Source organism: Tachypleus tridentatus, chromosome 8, assembly GCF_004210375.1.
Source record: "Tachypleus tridentatus isolate NWPU-2018 chromosome 8, ASM421037v1, whole genome shotgun sequence".
NCBI lineage: Eukaryota > Metazoa > Arthropoda > Merostomata > Xiphosura > Limulidae > Tachypleus > Tachypleus tridentatus.
The window spans coordinates 24,584,817-24,597,344 of NC_134832.1; the positions used below are offsets into that span (position 1 = coordinate 24,584,817).

The 12,528-nt window shown below is 29.4% G+C and overlaps 1 protein-coding gene across 6 annotated transcripts in view; it reads left to right on the top strand.

The window, feature by feature from the left end:
• Positions 1 to 12,528, top strand: part of LOC143258690 (hyccin-like) — a 76,958-nt gene that overhangs the window by 18,476 nt on the left and 45,954 nt on the right. For 2 of the 6 annotated variants that reach the window (XM_076518111.1, XM_076518106.1), the window contains exons 1-6: positions 1,757 to 1,861; positions 6,552 to 6,632; positions 7,652 to 7,759; positions 9,784 to 9,918; positions 10,519 to 10,563; positions 11,859 to 11,939. In XM_076518111.1, coding sequence (XP_076374226.1) covers positions 6,591 to 6,632; positions 7,652 to 7,759; positions 9,784 to 9,918; positions 10,519 to 10,563; positions 11,859 to 11,939 — 411 coding nt within the window. In that variant the 5' untranslated portion in view covers positions 1,757 to 1,861; positions 6,552 to 6,590. Of the gene's footprint in view, positions 1 to 1,756; positions 2,111 to 5,068; positions 5,138 to 6,551; positions 6,633 to 7,651; positions 7,760 to 9,783; positions 9,919 to 10,518; positions 10,564 to 11,858; positions 11,940 to 12,528 lie in introns of those variants that run through there. The other 4 variants (XM_076518108.1, XM_076518109.1, XM_076518110.1 and 1 more) reach the window with 4 other exon arrangements.

The following is a 12,528-nucleotide window of genomic DNA, read 5'->3' on the forward strand; positions in this document are numbered from 1 at the left end:
TTTGCAAGTGACCGTTGCCGGACATATGTCTTATGGACGAGAGTATAAACGGGTTCGGGTATGTAGGGGGCGTAGCAGTTTGATGTTAGGTTATTAATTAGTATAGGTATAAAGGTGTTTCTTTATATTGGTTTTAGCTGCTGTATAAATAGGGCTTCTTTGATTTTGTGTTTGTTTATATTTGTTTATCTACTTAGTATCTGGGAGTTTTCTATGGTTGTGCTATGTTTATTTGAGTTGCAGTGTTGAAACATGTGTGAAGGTGTTTTTCTGTGTTCTTTGAATCTAGTTTCCATTTTATTGTTTTGTTTCTCCAATATAAAGATTGTGGCTGTTGTTGCATTGTATTTTATAAATTATTTTGGTGTTGTGCTTTACAGTGTAGTTTTTACACAGTGTGGACTTTATTTTTGTACCTAGTTTATGAATAAGTTTGGTGTTTACTGGAATGTTGTGTTTTGTTATAAATGTTTTTACAAAGGTTGGTTATAGTGTTGCTGATGTCAGGAACATATGATATGCAGCAGTACGAGGTTTTGTAGTTTGTTGTGTCTTGGGATTTATTGTTGTTGGTCTAGTGTGTGCGTGTAATTTTTCCACTGTTTTTTTTTTTTAAAAGAAATTTGATGTTAATGAAGGAACACCTTTGTATCTATACTGATCAATAACCTAAGATCCAAATGCATCGCCCCCTACAATCCCGTACCCGTTTATACTTTCGTCTATAAAACATGTGTCCGGAAACGGTCACTTGCAAACTCTTTCTTAGTGATGTCGAGAAAACCCACTTGTAGAGAAATATATATGCAGAAACGGCTCGTTTGGGTTGAGAAAATATTTTACATAGAAGAGCGAACAACGTTTCGACCTTCTTCGGTCATCGTCAGGTTCACAAAGGTCAGGTTCTTTCTTAGCTTGAAGATGACCAAGGAAGGTCGAAACGCTGTTTTCTGCTTTACTCAACCCAAAAGAGCCGTTTTTACATAATTATTTTTCTTGACATCACTGAGTCAATACCCTACCAGCCGTTCTGAAATACATTTTTATTTCAAGCGGGTTTCTCGTCATCAAAAATAAGCAATGATGTCATGTTTAGTCTTAGTAAGGAAATAAAAACAAATAAACTAAATGGAGATTGAAGTAGATAATCTAATACTACTATGTTCAAAATAAAATTATTTTGAAATATTGGTTACTAGCTGCTAATCATTCGGCATGGCCTTTATTCAATTTACGTAACTGATGGCGTGCGGCACTCGTAAGGCCGACTCGGAGGGTCGCGGGTTCGCGCCCGAGTCGCGCTAAACATGCTCGCCCTCCCAGCCGTGGGGGTGTATAATGTGATGGTCAATCCCACTATTCGTTGGTAAAAGAGTAGCCCAAGAGTTGGCGGTGGGTGGTGATGACTAGCTGCCTTCCCTATAGTCTTACACTGCTAAATTAGGGACGGCTAGCACAGATAGCCCTCGAGTAGCTTTGTGGGAAATTCCCAAACAAGCAAACAAACAAAGCATCCAATATAATTATTTTACGTATTGCTATCTAACCTATTGTATGATCTTATTTAAAATAGTAGCAATTCTGAGATATATTTTCGTATATTTGTTATTTGTATTATCAGTGGTATTTTATGTCCGTTCGCTTTACTTCACTACACAGCTTAATTAATCTAAATATGTAAATAATGTTATATTAGTTCTATAATGTTCTATATTTTTAACGGCATTTTCGATATTTTGTTGGTAGTAATATTACGTAAACCCCTAAGAAGTTTTAAAAAAAGAAACAAAGCGCCATCTATTAATGAGTCAAGTTTTTTTCTTTCTTTATACTGGTTGGAAATTTTGTTTTTATATTTGAGGTATGTTACGTTAATATTTTGTGACAGTGTGACTCATAATTTAAGAAATATATGTAGCTAACATTTATAAAACGGATAAAGAGTAGAGTTTAGAGTTTTAAATTGAAATATACTTAATCGTTGTAGTTTTCAACAACAGTTAACTTTAATTTCCTGTTTATAAATTAGGTAGTAAATGTGTTAATGTTTCTTGTAATAAAGTTTAATTTTATCAATAGTTTCTGAACTTTAACTATGTAAACAAAATAGGTAATAGCTACTTTACCTCTTAACCTCCACGTAGTTTAATTTGTGTAAGAGGATAAATCTTATGTATTGTTTAGTGATTTTTAAGGTGAAACTGAAAATCCAAGATATAATGTAATACACTGACTCAATACGAGTATGAATTCAGATTATGTTCCACAGTGTGCGACGCAGAGTTGTTGTATCATTTGTACTGTTGTATTTTGTACTGACTTGTAGTAGAGACTACCACCCTTATGTCATGGCTTACCTGAACTATTTCGATATTACTTACTAATTTTTGATAACAGCAAAGGATATATTATGGTTTAATGATCTAAAAAGGTTATATATTCTAAGCTTAATTTTTATATATTGAACTGTTAGGTTCTGAAGTTAGTTTTTATTAATATTTTCTGCTCTTTAAATTATTTAGCACAAACCATTAAAAACCTCGATTTTATCCTATTTTATTGTCAATGACCTTAAAAGAATCTATGAAATGAGGAGAGAACATCTCAAAATGTTTCTCATATTACATCAAAAAACAATGTTTTTACTCAGTGTTGTTTTCATCCCTTTAATCTGCTCATAATTACACATGTAGCTAGATTATGTATTACATATGTTTTGCATTTATTTAATACTAAAGGTCATGAATAGAGGAAAACCTTTTTTTTATTATTAAGTCAGTAAAATAACGTATACTAATGATATAGATAACAAGGAAGCATTTAATCTTCTAAGACCTTCCCTATGTAGCTATACACAAGAAATAATTAAAACTGTATTATTTTAGAGAATTTTGATACATGTTTTAAACTCTTGTAAAGTAAGTGATTATGGCAGCTTATTTAATAACCCAACCACTCAGTTAGAAAAATAAAACTGTCACAACTGATTATTAATGTGTCTTTTCAAATTTTAAAATTGTATATTCTAATCTTATTGTTTTCAAAATGTAACACAATGAAATAGAGGCCTGTATCGCCCAAATTATCTTGTCAGTTGCAGCAAGATGACCTTTTATTATTTTTTTGCTCAGGAGAAAAATAAGAACTCTTAACATAGTTCTACAAGATAATCTTTTCATCCAAGTATCCATCTTTTGATCACTTTAAATAAATATACTTTCTTAGATAAGAATATCAAAAGTGTAAACATTAATATAAGCAGAGATGTTGCTTTGAAGAGCTTTGAATCTTTTAAGCACTTAGTGATACTTTTGAATCCAAATGAAGCTTAATTAATTACTTATGTAAAGAAATGATTATCTCTTTTAACATGTAATAAGTTTGTTTATAAATACATCAAAAAATTGTGTTAGTTTTGTTACTTCCATCAAACACTGCATAGATGGTTTGAGTGACTTGTATATTGCAGTATCATTAATGTGAATAAGAAAAGTAAAACTGTGAGCAGTGATCCCAGAGGCACTCCACTTGCTACAAGGAACAGTTTGACTGTACTTCATTAATATGTAACATTTTTTGTATGTGATATCAAGCCATCTTATAATACAATTTACTTGTCATATTTTTCCCATCCTTACATTTTTATAAGAAAGTAACAGAATAGATAATTACTTTTACTGTGAAGTAAATTACTTTGAGCATATAATCTATGAAATTACCTTAATCTCTAATGTAGGTTTTTTTTTTTTCGAAAAGAAATTGATCAACCTTTAATTGAAATTACCCAACAGTAAGGCACATTTTATGTACTGAGGATATATGAACACAATACATGTATGAAGTTATGTTTAATTACTATTTGTTTGGGAAATTGTTCCTCACCATTTTGAGTAACTCCAAACACAGTGTGATTTATTTTAATATATGATCATTATTTGAATATACATCTTAAAAATTCTTTGGGATAAATATATAATATAGGTGGTTTTTTTAATGTATAAACTAGATCATCTTTTACTTATAATTAACTATTTTAACTTGGTACAAAGTGATTGAATCCTATAAGGTTTTACTCATATTATGCAAGTTATCACCAAACCACTGTAACAATAGAAAAAGAAAGTAGTTGGTTTAATAACATGAATAGAGTTAAGACAACAAGGTTACCATATAAAGTTCATTAGATCTGATAATAAAAAAGAATTTAGAGAAAGAGAAAAATTTTGTTCCAGTGATATAAACATAAAAGTAAAAGGATGCATTTTGGAATGTATAGAATGAAATGAGTAAACAGCTAAATTGTGAATATATATATATATATATTTGTTGAGGAATCACAGACTAATGGATTGAGAGATTAAAATGTAGTAGTTCCTTATTTTAAGATAATTCAAACTGCTTTTTTATTAAGTCAGTGATAGTACTAAAGAAATGCTGTATGTGCAGTGATTTTTCTTTATTTAACAAACAGAATTAAGAACTTGCAATTTGTATTGAGTAATGATTAGGAGTTTAGTGAAAATATATTTCATGAAACTTAGCATATTTGCTTCTGTGAGATTTGACACATTTGTGAGACTCTATACATCTTTCTATTCATATTAAACCTGGTATATATGTTAATGCTTTGTAATCAAACTTTTATACTGATTTGATTTTATTCTAAAAGGAAAGTTTGGTAGTTGTGTATTGTATATTTGAACCATTTAAGAGAAATGTTTTCAGAGAGAAGGAAATAAAAGTATACTGTCATGAGCTACTCACAGAATCCAAAGTGCCTTCCCATAGAATTAAGGATAATTCCAAAAGATTAATCAACTTATTGTCATTTGAAAAAGGAAGATGTTTTGGAAACTGCTGTTAGTTTTCATCAAATATTGTAGATATGGTTTAATTACAAAAGAGTGAAAATATACATTATTTTATTTGTGCTTCTATTAGTGTAAAGTGTTTATAAAAATGTTTTGTATATTATGTAATATACATGTTAGTCAAAAATGAAAAATGTTTATCATGGAATTTATTGATTGACAGATTATCTGTTACAGATGAAAATTATTTAATACAACATGTATTGAGCACATAAGACCAAGTTTCTGCCGTAATTAATGTGTCATGACAAGTTTGCTATGACATGGTAATTGTTGAAAATGTGCATTTTGTGTTGTATTGCCCAAATATTAAGAAGTGTGTCATAATACATTATAGAGTAGTATTTACAGAGTTGTAGGAGGTATTATTGTTGTTTTTTCTTATAATTTAGATAGATGAGCACAGGGAAACATAAATTAATCTGGAGTAATAATATGCACATTACAGTCACTACTGTTTGTAATGTTTCAAAACTTGAATATTCAAAATAGTGGATATTTGTTTACCAAGAATTGGATTTTATTAAACAGAGTTTGTGTGAACTTAAAAAGTCTTAAATTATTTTTAAATATTATTAAGGCCTTGAAGAGTCTTAAATATGTTGCTGAATGTCTTTAAAAATCTTAAATCAGCTATAGGCTAAAAAATGTTCATGCTGTCAGTAGATATATAAAATATCAATTATAATATGGTATGTATGTCTATTGAGAGCATGAATATTCTGTTTTGGCCTATGAATCAGTCACCTTGACAACTTTTTTAAAACTGTTGAACTACTAATATCTGGCATGCACACCCATGTAAGCTAGGATATGCAATGGATGTAATACAAATGGTGATTCTGTGTTTGTGTTAAGTATCTCATTCTATTAAGCTCAACATCAACTTTGAAAGGCTGTAGCATTTCATATAAACCAATACAATGATGCATGCTTAGTAACAAATGATGGGAGAATAACAACTATTGCAAGAGGTTGAAGCAAGATGAAACTTATTGTGTAGTGTGTGTAAAGTTCAAATTTGGAACAGTAAGTTTAAAGGCACTTGGTTCTCATACCATATCTGGCATGTCCAGTGCAACTGTGTCTACATGTTATAGTGCTAAGAAAACAATACATCAGTTACCAGGACAATAGAGGAGATATCTAACTCTAAACATTTGGAAGTAGAACTGGAAAATAAGATTGAAAAAGTTGAAGCATTTACTATAGACTTTAAACTCATAGAAAACAATCTGAAAAAGTAGGATTATTTAGACTTTAAACTTCTACCAAAAAACTGTATATGTATCTATGTGCAAGGCAGAAAGACGAAGAGTAACAAAACATCATGTTGGTAGATAAGAAACACAGTTTTGTTAAATACATTGGTAAACACATTAAAAGTTCAAATAAATAACTTTAATTAATGGAAAGTTACTTTATTATAAATATTTTAATTATTTCCAGTTTACTGGGAAAATAGGTCTGTCTGAAAAATTGCAATATCTTGATATGTTATTCTCATAAATGCCTAAATATAAAATAATGGCTTAAAGTTTCTAGCCCTAACATTTCCTTTAAATTAATGATTAAAAAAGAAAAGCAACATTATGTGCAGTATTATTAAAAATTCAGTTTTTTAAAATTAAAATGAAAAAATGAACTGTTTTCCTTTAGTGAAATTGATTTATTTTTCAGTTAAGATCTTCTTGTTAAACAAATAATGTTTCCTATGGAATGACGGATCTTATTGTTCGGGAATGGATAGGAGAATACCAGGTAAGTTTTATGAATATTGTAATTTTGTATACAAAATAGTGTTGCTTCATAATGAATAAGTACTTTAATGAGCATTTTATTTAAATGATTTTAGATAAAAAAATGTGTGCAAATTAACCATTTTGTAGAATTATTTTCTAAAGTGATAAGTTGTCTTAATACATGTAAACATTCTTAAAATAAAGTTTAATAGTAAAGAATTGTGTGAATGAAAAGAAATTATATAAAATGACATAATTATATTCTTTTTTTTTACACTTTTAAGGAAGTTGCTAAATATAGAGTAATTTTTAGAGCACAAGATGATTTTACTGAATTTTTAAATATCACTATATATTCTGAAAATGTTTTGAAGATGCAGAAATTGTAAAATGTATCTTGTGAATGAAAATGGCATAACATGGTCATTCAGATTAAATATTTGCAAATGCTTCATCTACTAATAAATATAATGTCATCTGATTGACCACACTGAAGACCAGTTACTGGTCAGTATTGGTCTATTCAGTGAAAGCTGTCTGAAAATAGTATTGTACATTGTATGTGAACCATAATGCCAGGTTTTTTTAATTGTGTGATGAAAGTTTTCATTATGTAGTCACTATATTTAGCAAGCATACACATTCAATCATCTGAATGTAGTTAAAAAGTGATTAACTATTTTATACCAAATTTCTTTTTATCAAAATACAAGTATTATGTTTCAGATCTAGCAAATAATCTGTGGACATCCTATAATACATTGAAGGAAGCATTTAAAATCTATTAAAAATTCTTTATTTTCATGTTTATTCCTTTCTTTTGTTCAAAACTAGCCAAAACACCTTGGAAACTAGTGTGCATATATGATATAAGTGAAAATATAGAAGAATAAGAAGTAGAAATGAAAATTTCAAGGATATTTCTATATTTATGAAGGTAAAAGCAACCTTGGAATAGGAAAATAGCACGCACACATGGAAGAATGAGATTTTGCTGGGATAATTGTTGTAGTCACAATAATATTGTTTTATTTGCAGGCACTAAGTTCATCAGAAGTTCACAGTTTTGCTGCTACCATAAGAGAAAATACAGAATTGATTCAGGCTGTTTTTACAGTTTTGGAAGAAAAGAAATATCATGTGGAGGTAATTTAACAGATAATGAAATATGTTCACAATAAGTAATATACAAATCTTGTATATCTATCATATTTTTACTGCAGATACATTTTACTTAAAAATTAAATTCAGCCTTATCTTGGATTTTTTAAATATGAAAATAACTTATTTGAAAAGAGTATTATATACTGTTATGTGATTTAATGGCAAGATGGATGTCACACAGTGTTGTTGTTTATGGCATATTCATAACATTTTCAAAAGAAAATTGTATTTGCTTTACATCGTAAATGTTTATTATTTTATTTTGTGTTGTATTCAGTAATAGTTTATTTTTATTTTGAGAGGTTCGATGTGTAATTGCCCACTGTCTTGTGTGATATATTCTTATCTAATAACTCAACCCAAGTGTTGTATTACTGGTCTTTTTATTAAATAGCAAATGCTACGTAATAAGCGGCCATCAACTATAACGAAGAAAAATAGCAATTGAAAGTATACAATATGATAAAACGTTTTAGTAGTATGATACACGACTTGAGCTGGTTAGCAAGAACAACATATCTTCCTATAGCTTATATCTAAAACACATAAAGGCCACATAAGACATACCAAAGTGCAGTAGACATAAATGCAGAATTTAATTGAAAATATGTCAATTTTTGAAGAATTCAGAATAGCATTGACACATACTTTCTCAGATTACTGTTCATTGAAGACAAAAGTATCATTTACAAACAAAATTGCAAATTCTATTATTAGATCCAAACCAATGGGGTGAATTGGGAAAATTCCCACAAAAATCAATATTTTTGTTTGTGATCAACAAAACTTAAACAGTTGCTTACTGATCTTGGGGTGAATTCAGTCATAATTTTAATACAAAAAACAGGGACAATCCAAATCTTGAAAGTTTCTCGTGTCTGCTTTCTGGAGGTGACAATATTTCTTGTAATATTCTCAATCTCATGTGGATCTGATCCAGCATATGGACACTCAACTCCTTTATACAATACTGTAGCACTACGCACAGCATTTGAATCGGTTTACAATCGGGATCTAACACTCATACATGAAAATACGTTCAAAGGATTATATCATTGATTAAACAGTAAGCCATAGAACATTGTTTATATTCAGATAAAACTGCATATAATGAAATCCAAAGTTATAACTAGTACTATTTTTAAATGCACAAGATTCTCATTCCACAAGAGTGATTTGGCTAGGGCTGCTTCTAACTGATACAAATTATCATTTGGAGCTGAAGATGCATGAAACATTGCACAATACAAAATAGATAAATAGTGTTAAGCAAAACTTTCATCAAAAACTTCACATGATTATTAAATCATGCTAAGTTCACTGTGTTGTCATATTACCAAGATAAATTCCATATCTCTGTTTAAAGTAAAGGTTTTTTTTTTCCAAATTTCATCCTGGTATACCCAGTTTTACATTTTTTTTATACAGAATCACTTTAAACCTTGTATTAAAACCATTTCAAGAAAAAATAAATCAAATCTGTTTGAAATTTAATTTCAAAAGGGTTATTTTGATTTGGAAATTTTGTTAAAAACTAAATATTATGTGTTCCAAATAAGGGGGAGTTTAATCTTGCCTGGAAGCAAGCACTGAAAATGTTTTTAATTTTTTATTTAAATTTAGCTTTATCAATTTACATTAACATTGTTCTTTCAAAACCATTTTTATGATTGCAGTAGTCACCACTTTCAGTTATTAATTGCAAAAAGTACCACATATCTGACAAATACTTGTTAGTACCATAAGGCCTGATCTTTTAAGTTTTGTTAAATCACACCAAGTAACATTGTTTTTGATAACTAAGTGTTACAAAATGACAAGATATTAATTATAAAATATTTTGTAGGAGAAAGTTACTGTAATAGGGCTTTGTCTGGAAAAGAGCAAACTGTTTAGTAGTTGTTTGTCATTTGCTTATAAATTCTGAGAATTGCAATTGGTTTGATTTTAGTAAAACAATACACATTACGCATAATGAATGTAAGAGATTTTGTTATTTTATGTAGTTTCTGGAGCAGGTCTGCCATCAACTGTTTAGTTTCTACAGGTCAAGAGAAGAAGAGCTACAGAGATTTACTCTGCAGTATATTCCTACTATTATTGGTGTCTACCTTTGTGCTGTAGCTAAAGCTGAACGTGTGGTAGGTGCACATTTATATTAGCAATTACAAACAACATCTGAACTTAAGTACAAAATTTGGAGAGGTCCTTGAAATCCTGAAGATATTTGTTTTTTTGCTGAAATTCTATGATTCAATTCCTCATCACTGTAATAATGTTTTTTAAGAAGTCATGATTAAGCAATGTTACAGAGTTCTTTTTTCTAGAATTTACTGTATTCTTGTGTCATATGTAATGTCTGAATTATTGACTTGTGGAAAACTTATCCTCTTAAATATCTGTATATGTGATAATTTTATCATATTGTTAAATTATAAGCTCAACTTTCAAACAAATATAAAGTCAAGTTGAAATGCTATTATTTGGAAACTTCAGTTTTTCATTTCACTAGCTTGCCATATGAAATAAGTATCTAATAAATATAGTGTACTTGGATGTAATTTGGAAATAACAGATGTTGGTAAAAGAAAATGTGTTATGTATAACTTGTTTTTAACTATGTCTTATAATGGGAAAAATCCACATCCAGTGGATACATATGCAGTATACACAAATAATATTTTAAAGTTTAAATTAGTTAAATGAAGTGTTTCAGCATTTCAACTTTTTGCTTTTTTTAGAGTTTTCATGTAGTGGAAGTGCTGTTATTGGGTATTTACAATTTGGTAAGTTTTTATGAATATTATTTTTTTTTTTTGGAAAAATTTAAAACTGTTTTTGACTTATAGCCAATTATAGCCCAGTGTTGTAAACTTTCTTTTACTTCTGTAGACTAATAAAATAAAAAAACAAGGAAGCTTCATGCATAAACATTAGTTTTGTGAATATGTACTGAAAGTTTAGCTGTTGTGTTTTATTTTTTTTTATGATTTAGCTACCTAACCATAAACTAAATTTCTCAAGTTACTTAATCAGTGATGACGAGAAACCCACTTGTTGAGAAATTTATATGCAAAAACGGCTCGTTTGGGCTGAGAAAACACTTTACATAGAAGAGCGAACAACGTTGTTCGCTCTTCTATGTAAAGTGTTTTCTCAGCCCAAACGAGCCGTTTTTGCATATAAATTTCTCAAGTTACTTGTTTCTACAATACTCTTAAATCCTTTCCTAATTTTAACAAAAATAAACACACCAAATATAGAATACCTTATCAAAACTAAATTTAAAATACAATATTCTCCTTCTTGTAAAATTAAACCCCTTAGAAGAAGGATTTTATCACACAGGTTGAGTTTTCTGCCTTAAAAGAACTTGTCAGTAACTGAAATGTTGTTATCAGGTGTGATAATGGTGCAGGTGTTGTCATTTTAAGCAAATCTGATTATGTCTCCAAAATGGAAGACATCTTAAATGAAAGAACAAAATTTAAAACCCCTTGATAATGATTAGCTTAAGCTTACTCTCAAGTGTGAGGAAAAGCTTAAGTGGATTACGATATTTTGAAAATTGTAAACACATCTCTGGCACCACTTTTTCAGAACTTTATCCTAAATATTACTGCCCTGGTTTTATATGTCTTACCAAAAATGCACAAAAATGGTTTGTGCCTCAGATTTATTCCATCTACTTTTGGTTTCTGTGCGTACAAACTTGCTAAAATTCTTGCACCTCCATTAAGCTCACTAACTAGGAATGTATTTACTGTTATGATATGTTTATTTCTACTCTTGAAGATATATCAATTTGTGCTGCAGCTAATTCACATGAGAAAATCTTATGAGGCATATTTTTATATTTTCTTTGTTTCCAGAGCCATACTTTATCATTTTTAACTATTTTTGGAATAAACTGGAATTGCTGTTTAATTATTATATTACTTAGCTGATCACTGATTTATAAAACAGAACAAACAGTATTATATTTGATTTTCAGAATATTGTGAAAATGCAAAACTTCAAGTGATAAGTTTTCTTTGTATTTTTGACACTTGAAAGTATCATTTGAAACCATTTTTACTAGGAAGTAATAAATAGTGAAGAGGAGCCGGCTGTACAAAACTTTCGTCTGCCATCTGTGTCCAAGCCTTCCATTTATCATGAGGTTTGTTTATAACCATACTTTTTGTTCTTTAAAGAAAAGATATTAAATAACAGAGTGTGAAGATACTTTTAGATCTAATTTGGGCACTATTTTGAATTGTTTTTTGTAAACACATACAGCTTTTAATGAAAATAGGAGTGAAGGCTGCTCTATATGACAGGTTAAAATGCAGTTTTAATGCTTCAGTAGGAGCTGTGTGGAATCCATGAATGTCGTACGTGCAACTGTTGATAGTAGAATTGGTTCAGATAGAAAAACACAAACTCTTCAAAAGTGATTTTGAGTAGCTCAGAGAATGCATTTTATGTGATACATAAGAATACAGTGGTGATCCTTCCAATAACCTAGCTGTAAGTACAGGAGTGAATATTACCTCCAAAAGTATTACTTATATTAGCATGAAATCAGGTTATTGGTTGTGGACCTGGTCCAAAACTACTACTTAGGAGAAATAACCAGACCAAAAGGCTAAAATTAACATAAAATTGTAAACAATTTAACCCACTATATATTTATCTTTACATTTTCTTTTATGAAACTACAATTTTTTCTATATATTCAGAAAAAATATCTTAAAAATATATACAAA